Below are 26,672 nucleotides of genomic sequence, written 5' to 3'. Positions count from 1 at the left end.
CAATAATATATATAGCAATGATAGCTACTGTGATTATTCTGTCTTTAAAGGGGATGCGTGGGGTATTAGAAAGCTGAGTTCTTTGGAAACACACCCTGGTTGTGTGGCTTTGTACAAAAGCAAGTCCAAGAATTCCAAATGGCCAATCGTTAATACTAATGTTTGTGTAACTAACTGCCAGCATCTGCCACGGCTTCTTGTACAACAATAATGGTGAAAGGGTACATTAGTGCTCCTGTGTTAATTCAGCTTGTGTTCATCAGTAGGGAAATCTATGATGTAATTAGCAAAATGCACTGGGAGCTGAGTGCTGAAGTCATTTGTAGAGAACTAAATCATAGTAGAAGCTGTACTGGGTCCTGATGTGTTTGCCATCAATACTTATTATGTTTGGAATTTAATAAGGTATATTACCATGCTGAAAAGAGACCTTTTTACAAGAGAACACTATTTACGCTTGTTATGGGTTTCGAGGTTTGCTGCAGCTAGTGGAACCACACAGAAATAAAAGAACAGAGCTGGGACTTAAGAAGCGGATCTTTAACCACTCCACTGGACCAAATTATCTGAGAAAGCCCCATCTTCTAATGTGACATATGGACAGACAGACAGACAGACAGATGGATAGTCTGGGATAGCTGCCTCAATATCCAGTTAGGAAAGGAATGTTCTGAAAACTTAGTAAGTTAATAAATTTGAAAAACAGTGTGGATAATTTCCCGACAAGCAATTTACTTTTTTTTTTTTTTTTTTTTTTTTTTTTTTTTTTTTTTTTTGCGGTACGCGGGCCTTTCACTGTTGCGGCCTCTCCCGTTGCGGAGCACAGGCTCCGGACGCGCAGGCACAGCGGCCATGGCTCACGGGCCCAGCCGCTCCGCGGCATGTGGGATCTTCCCGGACTGGGACATGAACCCGTGTCTCCTGCATCGGCAGGCGGACTCCCAACCATTGCGCCACCAGGAAAGCCCACAATTTACTTTTGATATTGGTAGTATTTGTTTAGATTTACTAAGTTAAACAGAAAGAGTACTAATTTGAACCTAGGAAACCTGAAGCTTCCATTTTCTCACTGTTCATTAAGGCTTCTTACTAAATTTGAATTGTTATATGGATTTAAATTTCCCTGCAAATCCAAGATAATTTATGAATTGTGTTACATGCCCAAGGATGTTGTATCTACACAGACAGCAGACCTTGCTCTGACATCTTGTGACTACACAAGGATCTGGAGAGCCAACTAAGGGCCAACCAGAGTCTGTGAGTTAATCTGCCCACCCCCATCCCCATCTCAAGCCAGTGACAGAAGGTTCTCTGTACAGAAGAGATGGAGAAGGGAGTGAACATTTACTGACTACTTCTTGTATGTCACCTACTTTAATGAGTATGTAAATTTAACCCTCAAACCATTCACTGAGAGAATTATTCTCCCGTTTTACGAAGGAGGCCCTGTGGAAGCTGCCAAGGGCAGTGCAACATTGGTCAGCCCCACCTCCTGGCTTGTTCTCACCCCTGCACCATCCCCACCCTTGGGTGTCACATTTAGTCACTGGCCACTGAACCGTCCTAATCTCTGTGTTAGTTTGAGGAGGTAAAATAACTGACCCTTGTCAACTTAATGCAGAGGCTATAAAGGAATAGGCAAGTGTTCTCCAGACATGTTCTGAGCTTCTGCCTACAGTTAACAGCTGACCTAGGGATGCTCCCACCCCAGCCACAAACACCCTGACTCCCCCATTCGGCCCAACTTGTGACTGAAAAAGGAAGGGGCGGGAATTCTGCAAAAGAAAGGATTTGGGGAGAGCCCCCCTTTTGCTCTCACTTGCCTTGTGGATACTTTCTTGGAAAATATTCCTCTGACCTGAGGGTGTGAAGATGTGCAGAGTGTGTCCCCTACATAGACTAGGGAGGCTCCAAGCATATTTAATGCATGACTGCACTCCAGAGAAGATCCAAATAAATGAACTCAACCTGTTTTGCAAAATACCTGTATTTTTTAAAGCTTTTCTCCACTCAAAATTTAAATCCATGTTCATTTCACTTTTGTTAAAGGCTTAGCATTTTCTCTGAACGTTGAAGTTAGGGACAGTATCTGTTTAACTCATTTTGTGTAGCACCTCATAAAAGGTCATCTGCATCAAAGATTTAGTGTTTATCTTAGTGACTCACGTCCAAAATGTATTTTACTATCATCCTTAAAGATGAAGGTACCCTCTTCATTTAAATGCAGCTTCATTAAACTTAACTGGGGGGAAGAATAACAACCGATCATTTTAAATCATTTTATACCAATTAAAAATTAAAAAGCAAAAAAAAAAAAAAAAAAAGTAAGTCCGAGACTGCTGAATGCAATGATGAAATCATGACAAGGGAAAAAAGAGTTACCAAACTGGGGGTGGTCCTGTGTAATTTTGTAGATGATTTCTGAGGCTCTGGCACCTGGAGCTTCAGCCTGTAAGATTCTGTTGGTTATCTGCAGCATCCCGCCTTCTGGAACCCACACCACTGAATTAGCCACAAGTCGAAGACCTCTATCATTCTAGAATAAAGAGAGAGGACAGAATTAGGTCCAAGCAAAAAAAAAAGAAAAGACCGGTCCTTAAAAACATAAGTTATTAGGTCCTATTGCTGCTAAAGATTGCCTAATAAGAGAGATTCATAGCTTTAGAGTCATACTGTGAACAGTATATGTGTAATTATGTGTAGATATATGCATGTATCCGTATATCTTACTTTTTCTCCTAATTTATCATAAGCACATAACTTGTATCATTCAGGAAGACTAAGTCTCTCCATTTCTTTCTTTCATTTGTCCATCTACCTGTCTTTCCATCTTCCCCATCCACCTGTATTCAAGAACTATTCATTAAGCACCTATTATATGCCAGATCTTTTGTTAGAGGCCTGAGGTATATAAGGCTGGCTGAAATAAGACCTCAGTTTCAGAACCTACAGTCTAGTGGGGCAGACAGACACATAAAATAGTTAGGCTGCATCACAAGTGATGATCTATAAGAAGTTTGAGCAGGGAACTGTGGGAGAATAAAGGAAAAAGGAGATTTCTTCTTTGGGGAAGGAATGCTCAGGAAGGCTTTCCTATGGAAATACCATTTAATTCTTGAATGACGAAGAATGGGCTTTCTAAGTGGATAAGTGAAACAGACTCCAGGAAGAGGGCCCAGCCTAAGCAAAGACATGAGACAATGCACTCTGTGCTTAATAAAATATCCAAGTGACTGGGCAAGCAGAGTCTAGGGAGCTAGGGGAGGGGGTGAATAAAAAGTGACCCCTGGGCTTCCCTGGTGGCGCAGTGCTTGAGAGTCTGCCTGCCGATGCAGGGGACATGGGTTCGTGCCTCGGTCTGGGAAGATCCCACATGCCGCGGAGCGGCTGGGCCCGTGAGCCGTGGCCGCTGAGCCTGCGCGTCCGGAGCCTGTGCTCCGCAACGGGAGAGGCCGCAACAGTGAGAGGCCCGCGTACCGCAAAAAATAAAAATAAAAAAAAGTGAGCCCTAACGTAGGCTAGTAGAAGGTAGAAGCTGTGCTATAAGTCTCCAGTTAGCTTGTAGGCACTGTAAAGTCAACATGAATCTTCAGGGAAGGAAATGGGATGATCAGGTTTGGGTTTTGGAGAACCTCCAGGAGCAAGAGATGGGAGGGACTGGAGGTGGCGTGAATCTGGGGCTGCAGAAACCATTTAACAAGTTCTCATAATGGCTCAGGTGAGAGAAGATGAAAAGGTGATTGCAGTGGGAATGAATAGTTAGAAACAGATTCCAAAAACACTACAAAGGCCAAACTGACAGGCCTCGATGACTGATTGAAAGTGAAGCCCTTAGAAACAACAGTTGGGAATAGCTGACTGGAAGAAATCACCTACTTAGCGCCCCTGAGAAGGCAGCCATTCTAATTGCTAAAGCTAATGTCATTAAAAAGTGCTGATTTGCAAGGTGCACACCTCTTCCAAAGCCTCCTAACTGACATTTTCCACAGAATGGGATCAGTGAGGCTGCCTGTGTTCAGTTTTCATACTTTCAAAATCGGTAAATCTGAGGTCTTCAAATAGGGCATTTCAGAAGGGACGTTATTCTAAATTATTGCTATTACTTTCAAATATGCCAGTAAACAGAACAGAGCAAACAGCATTCCCAAGAGGGGAATATTCAGAACAGAAGAAAACAAATATTCATTTGCTATCACTTGAGAGCATTTGCGCCTCTCAGGAGGTGGTGACAGCTATTTTCACCACAGTCACCAAGAAAGTGTCAGTGCCCAGGAGGACAGCAGCCAACGTACCTCTTATGTGATTGGTGCTCAGGGGCAAAATCCCACAGAATTTTTTTCTTTCACAATTGATTTGCCATATTATTTATGAAAACATCAAAGTGTGCCAAGAACTTTGCATGTTACCTACCAGAATTCTGGGGGAAAGGGCCCTTTTCACTCCAGCTGTTTAATATAACATAATGCATTTGGACCCAGGAATATTAATCGCTAGAAATTTTTCTAATAGCAGCAGTCCATCACGTTTGATTATGTGATGGAGATCAGTCACACACAGCAACCACATTCTTGGACCAATGAGGCAGTGTGGTTTTTCAAATTCCAAGCAAGTAAATAAGCAGCATGCCCTGATGTCTCTCCTACTACATTTCTATATTGACTATACTTTATCAGTACAATTCTCTGTAACTCCTGTGTAAGTGTCAAGTTTTAGGAGACAGTGCTCCTTGCAAGTCAGTGTTCAGAGACCAGCAACATATGGACGCTTCTTAGAATTTTAGACTCTCAGACCTTCTGCATTAGAATCTGCATTTTAATTTTTTCACCAGCTTTACTGAAGTATACTTGACAAATAAAAATTGTATATATTTCAGGTGTACAACATGATGTTTTGATATATGTATAGATTGTGAAATGATTACCACAATCAAACTAATTAAGCCATCCACCACCTCATAGTTATAAATATTTGTGTGCGGTGAAAACACTTAAGATCAACTCTCTTAGCAAGTATGCAATACAGTATTATTAAGTATAATCACCATGCTATACGTTAGATCTACAGAATTACTCATCTCTTATAACTGGATCTTTGTACCTTTGACCAATATCTCCCAGTTTCCCCCCCTCCACCCAACAACCACCATTCTACCCTGCTTTTATGAGGTTGACTTCTTTAAGGTTACAAATATAAGTGAGTGTGCAGTATTTGTCTTTGTGCTTAGCTTATTTTAAAGGCTCATCTATGCAGTCACAAATGACAGGATTTCCTTCTTTTTAAGGCTGAACAATATTTCATTGTATATACAACCACATTTTCTTTATCCATTCATCCACTGATGGACACTTAGGTTTTTGGGGTTTTTTTTTAACATCTTTATTGGAGTATAATTGCTTTACAATGGTGTGTTAGTTTCTGCTTTATAACAAAGTGAATCAGTTATACATATACGTGTCTCCATATATCTTCCCTCTTGCATCTCCCTCCCTCCCACCCTTCCTATCCCACCCCTCTAGGTGGTCGCAAAGCACTGAGCTGATCTCCCTGTGCTATGCGGCTGCTTCCCACTAGCTATCCATTTTACACTTGGTAGTGTATATATGTCCATGCCACTCTCTCACTTCGTCCCAGCTTACACTTACCCCTCCTCATGTCCTCAAGTCCATTCTCTACGTCTGTGTCTTTATTCCTGTCCTGCCCCTAGGTTCATCAGAACCTTTTTTTTTTTTTTTTTTTAGATTCCACACATATGTGTTAGCATACGGTATTTGTTTTTCTCTTTCTGACTTACTTCACTCTGTATGACAGACTCGAGGTCCATCCACCTCACTACAAATAACTCAATTTCGTTTCTTTTTATGGCTGAGTAATATTCCATTGTATACATGTGCCACATCTTCTTTATCCATTCAACTGTTGATGGACACTTAGGTTGCTTCCATGTCCTGGCTATTGTAAATAGACCTGCAATGAACATTGTGGTACATTGTGGTACTTTTTGAATTATGGTTTTCTCGGGGTATATGCTCAGTGGTGGGATTGCTGGGTCATATGGTAGTTCTATTTTTAGTGTTTTAAGGAACCTCCACTGTTCTCCATAGTGGCTGTATCAATTTACATTCCCACCACCAGTGCAAGAGGGTTCCCTTTTCTCCACACCCTCTCCAGCATTTATTGTTTGTAGATTTTTTTTTTTTTAGAAGATGTTGGGGATAGGAGTTTATTAATTAATTTATTTATTTTTGCTGTGTTGCGTCTTCGTTTCTGTGCAAGGGCTTTCTCTAGTTGTGGCAAGCAGGGGCCACTCTTCATCGCGGTGCACAGGCCTCTCACTATCGCGGCCTCTCTTGTTGCGGAGCACAGGCTCCAGACGCCCAGGCTCAGTAGTTGTGGCTCACAGGCCTAGTTGCTCCGCGGCATGTGGGATCCCTCCAAACCAGGGCTTGAACCCGTGTCCCCTGCATTAGCAGGCAGATTCTCAGCCACTGCACCACCAGGGAAACCCTGTAGATTTTTTGATGATGGCCATTCTGACTGGTGTGAGGTGATACCTCATTGTAGTTTTGATTTGCATTTCTCTAATGATTAATGATGTTGAGCATTCTTTCATGCGTTTGTTGGCAATCTGTATATCTTCTTTGGAGAAATGTCTATTTAGGTCTTCTGCCCATTTTTGGATTGGGTTTTTTTTTTTTTGATATTGAGCTGCTTGTATATTTTGGAGATTAATCCTTTGTCAGTTGCTTCGTTTGCAAATATTTTCTCCCATTCTGAGGGTTGTCTTTTCATCTTTTTTATGGTTTCCTTTGCTGTGAAAAAGCTTTTAAGTTTCATTAGGTCACTTAGGTTGTTTTTATAGCTTGGCTATTGTAAATAGTCCTGCAATAAACACGGGAGTGCAGATGTCTCTTCAAGACACTGACTTCATTTCCTTTGGACATATACCCAGAACTGGGATTGCTGGATCAAACAGTAATTCTATTTTTAATTTTTTGAGGAGCCTCCATACTTGTTTTCCATAGTGGCCGTACCAATGTACATTCCCACCAACAATGTATAAAGGTTCCCTTTTCTCCACACCCTCATCAACACTTGTTATCTTTTGTCTTTTTGAGAGCACCCATTCTAACAGATGTCAGGTGATATCTCATTGTGGTTTTGATTTGCCTTTTTCCTGATGATTAGTGATGTTGAGCACGTTTTCATGTACCTGTTGGCCATTTGTCTTCCTTTGAAAAATGTCTATGCAGGTCCTTAGCTCCTTTTGTAATCTTTTTTTTTTGGGGGGGGAGTGGGCTATTGAGTTCCTTATATATTTTAGATATTAACCCCTTTTCAGATAGATGGTTTCAAATATTTTCTCCCATTCTGTAGGTTGCCTTTTCATTTTGTTGATGGTTTCCTTTGGGCACAGCATTTTAGTTTGATGCATTTCCACTTATTTGTTGTTGTTGTTGTTGTTGTTTTTGTGGTATGCGGGCCTCTCACTGTTGCGGCCTCTCCCGTCACGGAGCACAGGCTCCAGACGCGCAGGCCCAGCGGCCACGGCTTATGGGCCCAGCCGCTCCGCGGCACGCGGGATCCTCCCGGACCGGGGCACGAACCCATGCCCCCCACACCGGCAGGCGGGCCGCCAACCACTGCGCCACCAGGGAAGCCCTCCACTTATGTTTTAATAAGATCCTGGGAGATGTGGAGTCATGCTGAGGTGTGAGAAGCATGGCCCAGAACAGAGATCACGATGGGCCTAGAATGGTTCTCCGAAACTCCACAGGCAAGCCTTTAAGAATATTTACATTTATAACAGAATAATACATATGCCTCTGTTTCTGAATTGTTTGTTTACAGTACATAAAAAGAAAACAGACAACTATCTAAGGAAAAGAAGTAAAATTCTTCCCACTTCTTAGGAAGAAGATGGTTTTATCAGTTGCTTTCTTTCGGGAGGGTGTCAGGGAAGATTCAAGAAAAGATGAATAGAAGTTTATACACCACCATTTCTACAGCTAACATGTCCAAAATAAATTTTAACCTAATTTCCCCTGTGGTTCTGACATTTTGCAATTTTTTAATCTCCTTATACAGGCACACCTTGGAGATATTGTGGGTTTGGTTCCAGACCACTCTAATAAAGCAAACATCGCAATAAAATAAGTCACACAAATTTTTTGGTTTCCCAGTGCATATAAAAATTATGTTTACATTATACTGTAGTCTACTAAGTGTGTAATAGCATTATGTCTAAAAAAACCAATGTACATACCTTAGTTAAAATTCATTGCAAAAAATGCTAACCATCATCTGAGCCTTCAGCAAGTCATAATCTTTCTTCAATAGTAACATCAAAGATCACTGATCACCATAACAAATATAATAATAATAATTAAAAAGTCTGCAATATTGCAAAAATTACCAAAATGTGACACAGAGACTTGAAGGGAGCAAATGCTGTTGGAAAAATGGCCCTGATAGACTTGCTCAATGCAGGGTTGCCACAGACCTTCAATTTCTAAAAAACACAGCATCCACAAAGTGCAATAAAACGAAGTATGCCTGTAGTTTTTTTTCTGCACGATATATCCCTGCATATATCCCTGTAAATTCAAGAAATTAGCCATAGTTTCAGTTGAAGAATCTTCTGCCTAGTGATGTTTTATATATCCTTCAGGGTACCACATTAGAAGAAAATGAAATCTCAGTAAGGGATTATGGGGGCATAATTAAAACAGTGCTTTAAATTAAATAGTACTACTAATTAATTTCATAGAACAATAGGCATACAGAAATGCTGGTAATAAAGTTTAGTCATCATATACTGTTTACAAATAAAGATATTTATGTTGTAAACCAGAAGTAAAGGCCCATGACCTTATCATTTGGAGGAAAAATCCCACAAACAAAATGAAAACTCCCCCCTCCCCAATTAAAGACTGGAACATAAATGATGAGCTCAAATATGATGGTGTACCCCAACCCCAAGCCAAAATATTCAAGACAAAAATTTTTTAACTTTATTAAATGGAATATGACTGTAATTAGATATAACAGCCACCCTCACATTTTATTTATTCTGTAAAAATACTTTAATTTGTTACAGCTCATTTATACCATAGCTTTTAAAATTTAATCTTGGAGGGCATTGTGGATTTTAGGGAAGGATTATGGGGGGGTGGCACATATAAGATGAAACATAGATGCTATTTCCCAGAATGAAGAACAATGGAGAGATAATTGCACTGTTTTTGTGTTTGCCAGTGTGTGTATGTGCCTCAGAAATTGCAGCTTCAGGTCAAGGATACAGAATCTTTTCTCCATAGAGGTTTCAACTGCTTTATAAACAAACAAACAAACACATATTTTGTAATCAACAAATACTTTTTGAGTGTATACTCTGGACAATGTACCTTACAAGACGCTAAATTGAACCAATTCAGCAAGTCCAAAAAAGTGAAACCTTGATATGTGGTGAGGATTTATTTATTTATGAGACAGGCAGATTCTTATTCAGAGAAATAAACATTTTGATGCCATTGCTATTTATAACTCTCACAAACATCTTTTTAATCAAACTGTGTCCCTATAAGACAACGCATGGGAGGACAGGTTTTAAGAAAATTGCGGGAAAGCCCAAAAGGCCTTTTAGCTGCACTCAGGCCTTACCAAGGTCAAACAGCCAGAGAATTTGCTGTTTGAATCTCTCAGCAATAGAATTTTCCATCCAGTTCATATCATGACACTAGGGGGCTTTTAACATCAAAGCTGCAGAAAGTAACTGCTCAAACAACAACTAATGAGGTCAGAAAGATCATCAGATTTATTGCCAAAGTAGAAAAAGGGGCATGATTTTCAGAGATGCTTTAATTAATGAAAAAGAAGGTAATTCCTTGAAAGCCCGGCAGTGGAGAGAAACCCACCAACATGCAAGGCTTCTCCCTGCCCACATTTTAGCCCGTATTAGACTCTGAATTTCTTTAGAATCATATCTCTAGCAGGCTTGGGTTTGGTAATCCACCCAGTTAATGAAAGCCTGTTCAGCAGAGCATTCTTTATTACCTTTTAATCTTTTTGAATTCTTTTGCCTCCTTCCCCAACAGAACATGTTTCAACATCTGTCTTGGGTCTATTTTCTCCTCAGCAACTCAGTATAAGCCTGGAGGGTGGCAGTCAAGTTTACTCACTGCCAGGCCAAGGATAAAAACATAAATTTGGGAGAAGTGATGTAGAACTTGATAAATAAAAGTGGAACCGACAGCTCCTACCCTCAGTCTCAGATGGGCCACCCCAGCATTAGCTGAAGTGCCCAGTAGGCTGATGAATCTGATGCAAGGGATCAATTCAAAGGCAGGAACATGGGCACCAGCCTAACTCAAGCTGTTGCATCCACGCATCTATCTATCCATTCAACAAAAACGTACTAAACTTCTGCAATGTGCCTGGCTCAAGGCAGCAAAACTGAAATAGTTCCTGCTCTCACAAAGCTTCCTTTTTCTATCCCTCAGTCCCTTTCCATCTATCTTACCAGGTTAAGTTTTATGTTGAACAGCACTAGGATTAATTTTTTACATCCATTCACTAGGAATTAGACCTAAAACCCTTTGTCATTCCATTTAAATCACCAGGTAGACATCAGCCAGTAACTGTCATTACTTCAAATTTAATACACAGGTAGCCTCAGGGTAAGGGCTTACATGCCATCTTCAGAAATGGCTAGCAGAACAAAATCAATCGTGGCTGACTATACAATGACAGGAAGCCATTAACAGTTAAGGCAATTTTTTTTCTTCTTGGGCTCCAGTAGACTTATGATTATAAATAGCTTCATTTGTAACAAGATGTGGTGAGCCCACAGGGAAGATTCAGAGAGGCTTGGGGCCCAGACTGCTTGGATAAGACATTGAGAAAATGACTAAATTACCGTCTCCATTCTGTCCATTAAGGGGATAAGAATATATATGACCAAAACGCTGAAAAAAAAAAAAAAAAGAGCTAGAATGGACAAAAGCCATCTGGTTAAGTGTGCGGAGCCAGAACACACTTGACTTGAAATCACAGATCCATCACTAAATACCTTGATGAGAAATAAACATTTTTAAACCTCTTTAAATGTTTTTAAACCTCCTTTATTTCAGTTTCCTCTTTTGGAAAATTAAAGATAATAATTGTACAAATATCCTGGAATGATCATGAAGATCAAAATGAATAATTCACATCAAGCATTAGTGCCCAATAAAGGTTAAAAACAAAGCAAACAAAAATTACTTTCACCAATAGTAGAATATCCTTTAGAAGTAATAAGGTTATATAGCCTCTATTCTAACCTTCTTCACTAAGACACTGTAAAGACGAGTAGAATAGATATAAGAAAATGTATTCTGAATTCCTAAAAGAAGATGTAGTCTATATTTGTAAAATATTATCAGGATGAGAGCGTCAAGTTTATTATTAGTACATTCTAATGGCTGCTGGGGCTCTGGTGACTGGTTTAATTATCCTAATTCACTGTTTAGAAGCCATTAGCTCACGTGATGGACAGGTAAGCACAGCACTACAGGAGATGGAGGGAAGGAAGGGGGAAGGAGGAAGAACACTCACACTCCTCCCAAGTTGTAGGCACTATAAGAATTCTCAAGTTCTGTGCTTATGCCTTATTTACAAATTAAAATGCTATTTTTCTTTGTTGTGTTTTGGTAGTCAAAGTGGCTAAAATCCTAGAAAACCCCTTCCATCTTGGGCCATACCACACAAACTGGTTGTACAATACAATGCACTGAGCTCCAAACATGGAGTTTGAAACCTCGATAAGAAAGGCGGCTGCTAGGGTTGCACTGAAATCCCATAACAATCTTTGGAGAGAAACCAAGAAGGAAGAAAAGAAAACTTTCTGTGTCTGTCTAGACTTCATCTCTTCAGAAGTAAACCTCATCTCCCAGGGTGATAGCAAGAGGGTGAGATTTCGGATTAGCTTCAAGGTGGCTATCTGCCAGCTCCATCTCATCATCAGCCTTCGCTTCCTCCCACCTATCTCATGCCATCATTACTGATTTCAGCAGCTGAAAATAATGAGACCAGAGCCTGAGAAACCAGCTAGAAGACCACATTAGATTCAGCTCTTCACCTTAATGAGGATCAACGGCAAATTGTAAGTGATCATTGGTGAGAAAGTGACAAGTGATTTCTAAACTGTCCTCAGCAAATCAATCTCTCTAGCTAATCATCAATGACACTTCAGTAGGTGCTGGTATTTGGAATGAAAAGCTCAAAAACAATTATGTCTCCCAATCTGCCATCATGAGAAAGAGTCATTCTTGCTATTACAGAGAAAAGAGCTTGGAATGAAATATCATCAAGTAATAAATGGCTTTGAAAATATTTTTCAACATGTCTCTTAGAACGAGCATGTGCTAGCCCAGTATTCCCAAAATGTGATAGCCATCCTATTAGTATCCAAAAACATTTTATGTTGTACATGGATGAAATTTTATTAAATGGTTATGTATTAATTTTAATATTTTGGAAAAAGCATAATTCTACATTAAGCCCAGGATTTCACAGGTATTTATTAGGAAGAAGCCATGATAAAAAAGTAAGTTGATTCAAAGAAAAGTATTAAGTGAATAGTAGGACAGGCACTCGTGGATACAGCAAAAACACAGGGAGGTGGCATGGGGATGACTCAGGATGAGAAGCACTGCTCTTCACCAGGCTTCTACCCCCTAGGACAAGGATTCCTGTGATTACTAAAAGAGTTTTCTCATCCTACTTCAGTTGAGAATGGTTGAACTCATCCTTTTTGACTCATTATAGTAAGCTAACTATGAGCTTCACATTACATGAGCTACTCTAGAAGAGCAGACAAGAACAGGGGTGCACTTGATTCTTACAGTCATGCTCAGGCAGCAGACCAAAAAGTCAGAGGACAATGAGGCATTTTTATGGCAGCAAGTCAACACAAAATTTCAAAAGTGTTCCTTTGGCAGAGAACATGGGGACAGGTCTTTCGGCTCAAGGGTGCTCCTAACAAAATACACTCTGCCCTCTGAGATTGGGTAATGTGTTCTACTAATCTTTGAATGTCCTAAATAGCTCCATAATAGATGCTTAATAAATGTTTGAATAAATAAATAACTACTGGTATCTTAAATTTATGAATATTGCAATATAACATCATCAACAAAACTTCACGTCTAGGTGCGAGGAAAATGTAGCTCTAGGAATGACACTTACCTTGGGCACAGTCCTCACACGGAACAGTATGTTTTGAAAGGAGTGTCCATCATTGGCCTGCAAGACTGTGACATCAGAAGTGCTATCCGAGCCGTCGTGAGCATACTGGAGAAGGCCCCTGGAGAGCTCATCCAGCCGGAATTGATAGCTAGGGGCTGCAGGCGACTGAAGTGTTTGGAGCAACTGGCCATGAAGTGGAGGATCGAGCACTTGGACCACCACATCCTGTGGGTTGTCGTCATCTCGGATGTCAAGCAGCTGAGTGGTGATGGTTCCCCTCTCTCCTCTGCTAATATGGAGAGCCTCATTCCTCAGCACATAGGGGGCCTGTGGAGTTGAAGGGAAGGAGGAGAAGAGAAGCCATTCGCAGGAAAAGAGAGGACAATCCAGTGGACCAGATACCAGCTGTGTGCAACCTGATTGCCATTTCTATGCTTTTTAAGGAACTCTAGATGCTTCAGCCAAGTGCCAAACTCTTGCATAATCACAGCATTTGTCAGAGGTGTAGTCAAACATACTAATCACTGCAGAGGAGGTTACTTCACACCTGTGGTTCTGGAGATTTCTCAAGACGCTTCCAGACCATAATATTCATCAGGGGCAACCAAAGTGAGCTGCTTGCTTCCAAATCTCTGAAGTCTCTGCTGTCATGATTTACACTACATCCCCTGAATTGCAACTGAGAGGTGAGTCAGGGAACTCAATTAGTTGTCTGCATTCAAGAGGGACTAACAAGAGGTATGGAATTTTGGCATTTGTGTTGGGAGGTGAGCACTTTGCTCCAGGCTACGCTGCAGCAAGCGGACTTGGAGTAAGATACTTGGGCATTCTGAATTCCTGCTATTTCTTGTCCCTCCCTGTAATTTTCTTCAAGCTGTCTCGTCCATATCTTCAACGGGCCCACCCCAACTCAGGTTATAAAGCCTGATAAGATCATGGTCTGTGTAAGGCAACCACCTGGTTAATTCATGTGGCAAATTTTAATATGTTTTCCTTAGGATTATCAGGTTTCTCCCCACCAACTTCAGTAAGCAAATAAAATGTTCTTTCATTGAGATAAAAGTTAATGAACCACACATAAAAAAACACCCCCCCAAAAAAAACACACACAAAAAAATCAAGGCAAGAAGCCAAAGAAAACATTATCTTAGTTTTTAATATCATTTGAAGTTGAACCATCTAGGGCTTTTTCAGTACACTGCCTTTCTTTACTCCAAATGGCTTTCTTTTAACAATACCCCTCCTGGCCTCCTGGAAATTTCAATATCTATTAAAGTAATGTCTAGCTAGTGCATCTCTATAATAATCACATAATAGCTATAGAAGATAGCTACTCCTCAGGATTCCTGAGTGAGAATTCAAAAGCTGTGATTCTATACATGGGAATGAATGGCCCCTAGGATTCTGAAAGAGGAGAGGTCAAAGGTGATGTCAAAATCCATAAATGGAAAAGATCAAATTAACTTACATGAGAAAATCTCACAGACGCTCAAAACCATATTGAAATATCACAGAAATGTAAAGAAACAAAAATAAGTTAAAATTTATTTCTAAAAATCCATTTTTAAAAAGTTAAAATGGGGCCTCCCTGGTGGCGCAGTGGTTGAGAGTCCGCCTGCCGATGCAGGGGATACGGGTTCGTGCCCCGGTCTGGGAGGATCCCATATGCCGCGGAGCGGCTGGGCCCGTGAGCCATGGCCGCTGGGCCTGCGCATCCGGAGCCTGTGCTCCGCAACGGGAGAGGCCACAACAGTGAGAGGCCCGCATACCGCAAAAAAAAGAAAAAAAAAAAAAGTTAAAATGACAGAAGTTTCTCATATAATAAATAAAATAAAAATGGGCCATCACCATCTACTCAACTGATTTGGGGAAAACAAACAAAAATCAGGGAACCATGGCAGCTCATCATCTCAGATTAGGAAGTCACTTGCCAAAAGCTACCCAAGTCTTTTATTCACCTAATTAGAGTAACTATATTAGCACAAACAAAAAGAACAAAACAAAACATCTGAGCTTAAATACTGAGAAACATCTAAGCCAGTAAGTCCTGAGACTTGGTAGCCCTCTGACCCATATTTACAGAGATCATACGTTTTTGCTTTGAGTTAAACAAAATTCATACTCTTAGCCCAACCCTGAGGTCAAATTAATTTAGGATCAGTTTCTAATCATTCTTCAACTTCAGTCATCACTGAAGTGAGAATGCCACCAAGAATCGCTGAGCTGGGCCGTGAATACCATTTGGCAGCCACTTCTGGTTCAAATCTATGTTATCCCATAGTCCACGGTCTTTTTGCTTTTTTTTTTGGCTGCACTGTGTGGCATATGGGATCTCAGTTTCCCAACCAGGGATCAAACCTATGTCCCCAGCATTGGAAGTGCAGAGTCTTAACTGCTGGACCACCAGGGAAATCCCCCCAAAAATCACAGTTTTAAAAACAATGATCTCATATCCCTCCTTGAACCAAGACTAACACACTACCAAGATCTAATGTTTAGGCAATCTGGGTTCCCCCTTGCTGATATCCTAGTCTCCTACTGTTCACAACTTAAGAATACATTGATCTTCCTCTTCCCTTTGCACATTGCAGCTGTTCAATCCTTCAAGCCCAGGTACTCAGAGCTTCTACCATGATTTGTATTCAGGACACATAAGTACAGCTTGACGGAGATGAGTGATGAGAACAGAAGAGCCATCACACTGAATTTTATAGCAACTACCATGATTTCCTCAGACTTACGTTTGGCTGATGACCACGCTGGCACTTCATTTAAATAAATCCTTGATAAGATCCTCTAACTACTGCAAACTGAGTTAAATGCAGTTCACTTACAGGATTGATAGGCAAAATAGGCAAACATAATTCCATATCCCTGAGAGAAATATTTAGACAAAACAAACCTATTCACCTATGAATAGGGAAGTCTTAACAACTGGTACAGCTTCAAATTATTCTGAAGGGCTAGTATGAGATTCAGTATAGTAAAGTAAGGCACAGTGTAATAGTCAAGAACACAGACTGTGTAACCAGATTCACTGGGCACAAATCTCAGCTCTCTGTCAGCTATATCACCATAGACAAGTTACTGAACCTTCCTGAGACTTAGTTTCCTCATCTGTGAATTGGGGAGGATAATACCTCACAGGGCTGGCATGAGGATTACATGAGAAACATAAGAGTACTATTATGGATGTATCAGTCATTGTTTGTTGCTGTTATGACCCACAGTACTAAAAACTACTCCAGTGACATCTCATGAGGAAACTGAGACACGATTAATTCAGCTCAATCATTTTTGCTAAAACTACAGAAAATCCTGATTTGTGCTTCAGAATCAGTAGGCATGTGAAATTATTAATTGTGTGGCATTTTCTTACCTGTGTTGAAAATGCTTGTATGTTGATCAGCTGTGGCTCAGAGAAGAACTGCTGGTCACTAATTTTCAGGGAAAAGTAACCTTTCCTGAAAGAAGTCCCCAAGAAAGGAATGAGAAAGTACGATCATTAAATTGGTCTTTAGAAAGACAAGGATTAAAAATATTTTCAGATTATATGCATATAAGCATTTGGATCTAACCACTACAGTAATATACTATTCATACAGTAAATAGAAATGACCACATAAAGATTAACATAGCAAGATGCAGGTAAACTACTGTATATTCTTCGATCTCATTATAACAATGTTTCTATTTTTTTTGTTCTCTATTTTTCTAAATAGAATATATAAAAGGTTGAAAAATCAGTTGTCAGGCCAAGACAGGTTAGTAATATATTGAAGGCTAATGGTTAAGTTGGAGAATGGAAAGGAATCTTTCACTGTCTGACTAGTTCTCAGTGATTTCCTCTTCCCTGTGAATCCTCTCCCCAACCCCTGCCCAGTTCATGTGAGTGGACTCAAATAACACCATTAACAGTGTTTGCAAAGTTTGTGTTACATGACTCTATGGCCCAATCCTCCCTCCAGTCATACACATACACATTCAATGTGGACTGGACTACGGAAGGATGACTGATTATTCCCTGGAAATTTGGAACTGGCCTGACAGTGCCATTTGACTCTGGGGGAACCACAGTCTATCATGCTGATGAGAATGTGGAGCAAGCTCGTCTGTAGGAGGGAGGTGAATGTAGCCTTCGAGCAAAGAGACAGAGATGAGAGGAAGAACTGAGTCCTGCTTCCCATTTCTGGTTCTAACTCCTGGGCTTGCCCTGGAAGCCCAGTTGCCCTTGATGTGTTTGAGATCTGAGCCATACCTGCAGTGTTATAACAAGCCTTACAATTTTGCTTAATCTAGTTCAAGCTGACTTCCATTACTTGCAACCGAAGAGTCCTAATTAATAGAACGAAATAAGACTCACTCTTTGCTGTGGTTTTTACTTCCTGTTTCAGCAGCTTCAGAGACTACTAGGTGGGAAGGTAGGAGCTGCCCACCTTCAAAGCCAAAGCAAGCTCAGAACTCACTTTGGGCTTGTAAGATGTGTGATTAATACATTATGGAAGGTTTAGAATTCTGGTCTATACTATAGGGACCATTGTTTGAAAGGTTCTTTAAAAGGCATTCATGGAACTAACTACTGAGACATAAAGAATGTGGATGGATCTCAAATGCATTATGGCAAAAGCCAGAAACAAAAGATTATATACTGTACGTGTCCATTCACATGACATTTCAGAAAGGGCAAAACAATAAGAGTGAAAAACAGATCGGTATTTGCCAGGGACGGGGAGGGGGGAAAGGAGTGCCTGTAAAAATGAGATGGGGGGAGTGACGAAACTGTTTCACATCTCACTTGTGGTCTCAAGACTGCAAGACTATGTATATTTGTTAACACACATAGAACAGTACAGTTTAAAATGGGGAATTTTATTGGGTGCCAATTATACCTCAATAAATCTGATTTTTTTTTTTTTTGCGGTACACGGGCCTCTCACTGTGGTGGCCTCTCCTGTTGTGGAGCACAGGCTCCGGACTCGCAGGCTCAGCGGCCATGGCTCACGGGCCCAGCTGCTCCGTGGCACATGGGATCTTCCCGGACCGGGGCACGAACCCATGTCCCCTGCATTGGCAGGCAGACTGTCAACCACTGCGCCACCAGGGAAGCCCTGTGATTTTTTTTTAAAAGAACGAATGCTTGTCTTCCCTCTCATTCCATCATCCCTTTCATTTTCTGTCTCATTTAAATCCTGTCCCTCTCCACTCCCACCTCCAGACTTCAAGAGAATGCAGGTGATGGAAGAAGCAGAATGCAGAAAGAAAGGATGGTTACTCCCAACCTACTGGGGAAAAACGATCTTGGTGGCACTGAGGTTCCAATAACTGTGTTCAGCCTCTCAGCCTCGCCAGCTTATCAGGGCCACTAGGACTGTATTTCCGAGTCACCTTGCACTCCACAGGGGCATTCCAACCCAAAGAAAGCCAATCCTAAAGAATCACGGTGGGCATTTTCATGGGGACAAACAACCACAAGCTAACATGGCAGGTTGCCCCTTTTGTTTTTGTATCATTTAGAGACTTATATAATTTCCCTTTTCTATGAGTTTCTACGAACCTTGTTTTACTATTCCTCTCATTCTTTCTTTTTAAAAAAATTTAGATAAAAAAGAAGATCCAATGTTAAAATGGGTACTAAAAAATAAAAAGAGTACTGAAAGAAATCCCTGCAAAATAGTTGCCACTCTTGGTCCCGTTTAGGGGTGCAAAGCTGACTCTGGAAAGAAACAGGTAGTGAGAGATTAAAGAGGTTAAACAGACAAGAGGCTTAACTTTGGTTTTCTCTGGAGCTTTTATGTACTTTACACACTTTTCACAAGTGATTCCGAGACATACGACTACAGGTACGGAGCTGTGTATATATGTGTCTGTGTGTGTGTGATGCAAACACCTAAGAACTATACTTGAAAGAAAATGAATGAAGAAGATAGAGCACAGATTTGGAGAGTGATTCTATGGCATCAGACACCAGAGTTTTAAGCTCCATCTCTGGAGCAATATTTTCCTATGCAATGATCTTTTGCCCCTGGAGGATGGAAGCATGCCCTTTATTCCTAGTATCATTAAGGAGGCAGAAATCATAGTGGCTGAAGGCATATGGGGTGTGGAATCAGAGAGCCTTGGGTTGGAGTCTCAGCTCTGCATTCATAGGCTGTGAGGCTTGAGCAAGATTACTTACCCGCTCAAGGCCTCAGTTTCCCTATCTATAGCCTAGGATCATAAATATAAATAATTCACATAAAGTGTATAACACAATGGCTAGGTCACAGTTAGCACTCAGTAAATATTAGTTGTTCCTATTCCTGTTAAGATGGGTCTTTTGAGGTTACTGGCATCACTGGCTCTGAACTGCAATAGGGAACATGTGATCTACTTTTCTCCCCACTTAACTCCTAGCCCAGACCTTAAACATTTTTTAAAAAAATCTCAAATTTAGTGGTGACAGTAGAAGATATTCACTGCATCCTTTATCACTGTTCCATGGGTTTCAACTCCCTGTTTACACATGTAGTCCACTCTGAATGATCTGCACTAACGAAGCAGAGCAGGGTGAAGGATGATCCGGGAGGCTAATCTTTGGGGTGCATTCCCTGATTTCTCTGCAGTAGATTTACTCTGCTAATTATATGGCTCTATTTGCTTGGGTTAGCATTAACATTCAACTACATTCCTGAAGCACATGTCAGCTGGGGTGGGGAAGACAGCCAGAAGTGTGCTAGGCATCAGAAGAAAACTGGATCAGGCTTAAAAACGAACCACATTTAGTCCCATAAAGTGGACAATAACAAGTTAACCGTGACTTTTAGTTTCCTTCCAACTCTGAAATTCTAGGAACCATACAATACCTTGAAAAGTACGCACTCCGTCCTCTAGCCACTCTGTCCTCCCGGTATAGTACCCTAATGCTGAAGAAGCAGCTGCAGCATCTGGGTATATAAGCGATTTTGTTTATCCTGGGCCACAAAACTGGGTAATTGTACTAGGAACTTTCCCATCACATCAGAGAATTACCCATAATTCTGTGATATAATAAACATGCCTCTAACAGAAGCACTCTCTCCGAACAATTACAGTGATATGATGACAGGCAGCTGAAAGCATTGGCCTTTGTAGAGTATCGCTCTTCCCCAGAAGAAAAGGGAGAGCTACTGAGAAGGGGGTGTGGGGTGCAGACCACTGATGGAAAGGTGGCAGGAGGAAAACAACAGAACACTGGGTCACCTGGGCTTTTCTTTGCTGTGCACAAAACGCACTCTTTTCTCCTTCACATCTTTCCAGCTAAAGTGGCCAGCCTTGTCGAGCTGAACCTCTTTTCCATTCCTTGAGAGCACGAGGTGACCATTGGTGGGAGTGCTCACCACATGGAACAGGAGGTCTTCGACCCTGCCATCCTGGTCTTGAACATTCAGGAGGAGAAAATCCAGTGGCTTCACTGAACCAATTGCAAGGGTGAGGGAACCATTCACATGAAGACTAGGGGTGTGTATTTTGCCTGGAAAACATATGAATCCAAAGGTCAGGCTTGGTACAGTCACTAATTAGGTTTTATTATTCTTATTATTTAAAGAAATAGACTTGTAATGTTCATTCAGAGCTACAAAGATGAAACTCTAGGCTATCATATTCCATAAGACTCCTTCTAATATAGTGGTTCTCATCCTGGATGCACATGAGAATAACATAGGGTCTCAATATTAAATGATAAAACTCCTAGAAGAAAATATAGGAGAAAATCTTGGTGATCTTACATTAGGCAATGCTTTCTTAGATATGACACAAAGAGCACAAGTGACAAAAATAAAAATCAGATGTATTGGACATCATTAATATTAAAAGCTTTTGTGCTTTTAATAACAAAGGACACCAGCAAGAAAGTGAAAATACAATTCACAGAATAGGAGAAAATATTTCCAAATTACATAACTGAAAATGTTATGCCATATATGCATATATGTATGCATATGTCCATACAAAAACTGGTACACAAATGTTCACAGCAGTGTTATTCATAGTAGCCCGAAGTGGAAATAATCAAAACAATCAAACATCAATTGATGAATGAATAAACAAAATGTGGTATATGCATACGATGCAGTTATTATTCAACCATAAAAAGACATACTGATATACGTTCTAACATGGAGGAACCTTGAAAATATCATGCCAAGTGAAAGAAGCCAGATGTAAAAGGCCACATATTGCAAGATTCCATTTACATGAAATATCTAGAGTGGACAAATCTATACAGACAGAAAGCAGATCAGTGGTTGCCAAGGGCTAAGGCAACAGGGCAGTGGAGAGAGACTACTAATGGTTATTGGATTTCTTTTTAGAGTGATTAAAATGACCTAGAATTAGACAGTGATGATGGTTTCATAACATTGTGGATACGTTAAAGACTCATTGTATACTTTCAAGGGTGAATTCTATGGTATGTGAACTATATCTCAGTAATAATAACAATAAAGAATCACATAGGGATCTTTTAAAACAATCCTGATACTTAGGATCCACCACCACAGATTCTGACCTAGATGTTCTGGGGTGGGACCTTAGTGATTTTACAAGCTCCCCAGGTAATCCTAACAGGCTGCCACATTTGAGAGCCACAGTCCTATGCTAATACATTTGTCATATCTGATCATCAGACCCACCAAGGGCAAGAAAAGGGTCAAGTGTCTGATACCATTTGTAAGAGCAGCACCAGTTAATCTACCATGAAGCAGGATTATCAGTGGCTTACTCAGAATTCATGTGAGATATAAACGTTGTTTTAAAAATTTACGATCTCTGTCCATAGGAAACATCTGATGGATAAATTAGGATTTCTGACCTTGATATGGAATTCATCCTGTCTCCTGCAAGTCATTTTGCCTGGACTTTAACTGGTAGCACTTCTTCCTTTTACAAGTAGGTCAGACAGGGTTGTTTAGGAATGCCAAGTTTCAGGGGGGCTACTTCTAACGGAAAATTACTCCAATGAAAGTTGACTCATTTTCACAAGTTGACTTGTATTACATCCCAAGTGGGGTAAGCTGACTCTCAAGTATTGTACTTGGGGTTTCCAGAGGATCCTAATGAAATAAGCCAAAGATATTGTCTTCCATGGGAAGTCTTAATATCATTAGAGGTCAGAAATATAGACATGAAAAATATGATTGACTGCAGGTGATAAAACATGATTCATGTTGTTGATGAAGGACACTCAGAAACCAAGAAATGCTCAGCTATAATATAACTCCCAATCCTCATTCACCTGTAAAAGTTTTGGGGTTCAAAATTAAGCCTGAATTTAAATTTGTTTCTCTTTGTTGTTGAAGGTAAAGTGTCCACGGATGTGTTGGACAAGACTAGCTCCATTCCTTAACGTGTTACCTAATTGTTAGTGGCAAACAGAGTGGCTTGAAATCCATCCACTTCCAACATGTGAACCTAATGGGGCAAGCTCCTCACACTATTCATTAATTACTTAACATTTATCTCCAGTGTGTGCACAAAGCATGCATCATTGCACCCTGGCATAATAGCTCTACATGTTTATATAAATATAATAAATTATATCTGTAAGTATAATTTTCTATAACATGGCTGTAATTCAGGAACACAACTAAGTTTTATGCCAAATTTCTGATCTGATAGCTGTGATTTTTAAAGCACAGATTGCTTCTTTTTCCCTTCCAAAGATCTTAGAAGTTGAATTTCCCCAATTTTCCATGTTCTATAAACAGTCCCTTATTCCATAGCAGCACCAGGGGTTTTCCGAGAATGGAAAGCCTGCATTTTGTACCACACGAGCCAACTGTATCTGCAAACTCAGCCTCCGCGTGGAGAAATTACAGGTGACTTCACCAGAGCACTGGAGGGGAAGCACTTACCAGCACATGTTTCATTAGAGGAGTGGGCAGGGAAGCCGGGAACACACTTGGAAACACAAAGGCCACTCTTCAGAAGGAACCCATGGTCACAGAGGTGACACCGGTCTCTGTGGCTGCACTGCAAGCACCCCCAGGGGCAGGCTACCGAAGAGAGGACACACTGAATGAGGCAGGACAAAGGCACAGGCACCCAGAGGGGGCCACCAGTGATAAAGAAATGAAGAGTGGGAGCACAGCAACATATGACCCCCAGCTGTAGCAAAAGAGAGTTCCCACAGTTTCCTGCAGAATTTCACAGAAATGAAATTTCCTACCCTGCAAAGGAAAGTGAACAGGAAGGAGCACCCTTGCTTTCCACACTATGACCTGAACATGTTGCACATAAATGGATTGTTTAAAAAGTTAACAATACTGACTTGTAAGAGAGGCAGCTTATAGGGATTAAGAGCATAAGCCCTGTCAGGTACTGTTCCTCTTCTACCACTTAACGGCTGCTGAATTCGGGCAAGTTGTTTAACAGTCTGTGGTGCAATTTTCTCATCTTAAAAATGGGGACAGTGGGCTTCCCTGGTGGCGCAGTGGTTGAGAGTCCGCCTGCCGATGCAGGGGACACGGGTTCGTGCCCCGGTCCGGGAAGATCCCACGTGCCGCGGAAGCGGCTGGGCCCGTGAGCCATGGCCATTGAGCCTGTGCGTCCGGAGCCTGTGCTCCACAACAGGAGAGGCCACAACAGTGAGAGGCCCGCGTACCGCAAAAAAAAAAATTTTTTAAAAATGGGGATAGTAATAGCATCTAATGCAATGACTGTTGGTTGGATTACATGGGCTACATATAACGCGAAGTGACTAGAACAATATCGGGCACACGAAAGGACTCAAATGTACTACTATCACTGCTATTCTTATTCTTATTCTTTTTTTTTTTTTTTTTTTTTTTGCGGTACGCGGGCCTCTCACGGTTGTGGCCTCTCCCGTTGCGGAGCACAGGCTCCGGACGCGCAGGCTCAGCGGCCATGGCTCACGGGCCCAGCTGCTCCGCGGCATGTGGGATCTTCCCGAACTGGGGCACGAACCCGTGTCCCCTGCATCGGCAGGCGGACTCTCAACCACTGCGCCACCAGGGAAGCCCTATTTTTATTATTTTAAATGCATGTGGAGAGCAAGCTATTTAAAAGATCATAGATTATTTCTTTGAATCAAGTTAATAAGCTTCTATAAATCAAGTGTTTACTGCCTAATTATTCTGCTTCCTCAGTTGAGATGCTGTTATAGAGAGGTGGCACGGGATAGTTTAAAGGGCCTTGAATTAGAATCAGAAAATTTGAGTTTAATATCTGACTTTATGTTACCCTGGTTAATACTCTTAATGCTCTTTCTTTTTTTTTATTTGTAAAACAGGATTCATAGTGTCTGCCATATTTTACCAAGTCATTGTGAAAGTTAAATGAGATAATGCAGATGAAGGAAATTTGGGGAAATATAAAATGCCATGCCTAGGTAATGGCATTATTATTAAATATCAGGTATTCTTTAAAGTGGGGCGAACCTTACCAAGTTTTGATGGAAATGATGAGAACAAACTGAGGAAGCTCTTGTGAATAACTCAGTGGACAAGGAGATTAAGACTTTGGGTTTAACTTTAGTTTAATAACAAAAGTTCAATGTGTCTCACTAAATTGTCCCCAGAAATCCTACTCCTCAAGGATATTATGGCAATATCAGGGTCACTGGTAATTTGGTCTATGCACTGAAAACCCTGGGCCCATGCCAATAGGGCTGACCCACTCTTAATGGACACCACACCTCAGTTCAATATAAGCTTTACATTCCATGAAATATTGGCTTTGTTTCCATACAGACCTTTAGGGACAATATTGATTTGTCCAAGAGAATTATGGACCTGCACTTCCATATTCTATTTAGCCAGCCATTGACAGATGTGCACGAGAAGCCATCAATTATTTAGGCCAAACTCCCTGGGTTTTCATTCTGCTCCTAATTCAGATTCTCCTTGGTTACCTGAGAATCAGCACGCCTGACTTCCTTGCTGCCCTCACTTCTCCCCAGAGAACACAGCACAGTCTCCAAGTTACCTGTGCATTTGCTGTTTGAATGATCTGCAAAGTTCCCCTTCCCACATTCCTGGACACACTGGGCTTCCAAGAGGAGAAATGGCCTTTCACAGCGGGTGCACTCATGGGGGCCTTGGCACTGGAGACAGTGGCTGTCACAGCCTGGAAGACACAAGTCAAGTCAACAGGAATGTGCATGGCTTTCCAAGTGGCTCCTGGCCCTCGTGGTGAAGCAGTACAACCTGGTGTGCTGAGCAAAGCAGCAGACTGGGAGTCAAGGAGCCAGGCTTCCAATTGTGACTGCCACGCTTACCAGCTGGGTGACTTGGCACTAGTCACTCCACGTCTCTGAGCCTCAGCGTTCTCTCCTATAAAATTCAGAGAACACACTGCCCCACCCAGCTCCGTGAATAAAGATCAAATTACATAATGAAAAATACTATGCAAACTATAAATTGACAGATATCAGCCATTATCATTATTATTAACTAGTCCTTGGCTCCTTGCACTGCTTCACTGAGTGTCAACCTTTCCTGACTAACCTGGTCAGTTCTCAGGGTATCACCCAAGGATGCTCTCAGGAATGCTGCCTGTGCACTTTGGGTGGGCATTCCAGGGTGTGAAGATTTTGCGGCGTTAAATTGAGGCTGAAGGGGGTACTGAGGCAGAGAAAGGTGACGGTTAGACATATGGTATTGGGAGGGTCGTGGGAGGGCAGATGGTGGGATAAGACACCCTCTCCATGTGCTCAAATGACCAGAGCGTGCAGACCTCTCCGTCTGGAGCACAGGACTGTTCAAGTTTTAAGGAAATCCAAAACTAATGGTCAAACCATATCTGTTTGTGTGGCCATATACCTCCAAGATTCCCATGTGGATTTCAAATGTAGCAAATGTTGTACCGGGGCATGGGAGAATGAAAGAGCAGACATTTGCATTAGAACAGAGAACAACTCTTAGGAAAGAAACAAGAAATGGGATAAAAAGCCAGAGAGGAAACTGGTCACAGGCTCCTTCTTAGAACAATAACATACAGAGGGGGCAGAAGCTTGGATGAGCACAGAGCAAGGGCTCCAGACACTTACTCTTGCAGAGGCCCAGGTCCCGGTAAAATGAGGGTGAGCATTGCTCCACACAGGCCCCGTCCTGGAGAACGTAGCCATCCATGCACTGCAGGCAGTCTGTCCTCAGAGGCCCGTGACACGCATTGCAACTCCAGTCACACTCTAGAAAGAAAGTTCCTTTGATCAGTTTCCTTTCTGTCCACCCTCAGTCCCAGAGACTAATTTATGAGGACACTGGCTGCAGCTGCATGGGGTGAGTGAGGACAACATAAGAGATGTCAGATAAGTGAGCTCTAACGAGGCTCTGCTCGTAGTAGCCTGAACGCCTCTCTGAGGGTGAGTGTTTCCTAACTACGTTAGACACGGCGCGTACAAGGATCGCTCCTTCATGCAAAGCCTGTTCAAGGGAGTGGCCTATTTGCTCCCACAAACCTCATCTGAC

At 41.4% G+C, this 26,672-nt stretch overlaps 1 protein-coding gene across 1 annotated transcript in view; it reads right to left on the bottom strand.

Annotated features, from left to right (window-relative positions):
• Positions 1–26,672, bottom strand: part of FRAS1 (Fraser extracellular matrix complex subunit 1) — a 446,975-nt gene that overhangs the window by 133,791 nt on the left and 286,512 nt on the right. Inside the window, exons 24-30 of the mRNA XM_060093094.1 lie at positions 26,252–26,392; positions 25,189–25,329; positions 23,097–23,237; positions 20,443–20,713; positions 16,604–16,688; positions 13,225–13,551; positions 2,383–2,536 (exon numbers count right to left, since the gene is read on the bottom strand). Coding sequence (XP_059949077.1) covers positions 2,383–2,536; positions 13,225–13,551; positions 16,604–16,688; positions 20,443–20,713; positions 23,097–23,237; positions 25,189–25,329; positions 26,252–26,392 — 1,260 coding nt within the window. The remainder of the gene's footprint in view (positions 1–2,382; positions 2,537–13,224; positions 13,552–16,603; positions 16,689–20,442; positions 20,714–23,096; positions 23,238–25,188; positions 25,330–26,251; positions 26,393–26,672) is intronic.

Source organism: Mesoplodon densirostris, chromosome 1, assembly GCF_025265405.1.
Source record: "Mesoplodon densirostris isolate mMesDen1 chromosome 1, mMesDen1 primary haplotype, whole genome shotgun sequence".
In the NCBI taxonomy this organism is placed as follows: Eukaryota; Metazoa; Chordata; class Mammalia; order Artiodactyla; family Ziphiidae; genus Mesoplodon; species Mesoplodon densirostris.
Note: the sequence above shows the minus strand (reverse complement) of the source record. Positions and strands in the feature narration are given on the sequence as shown.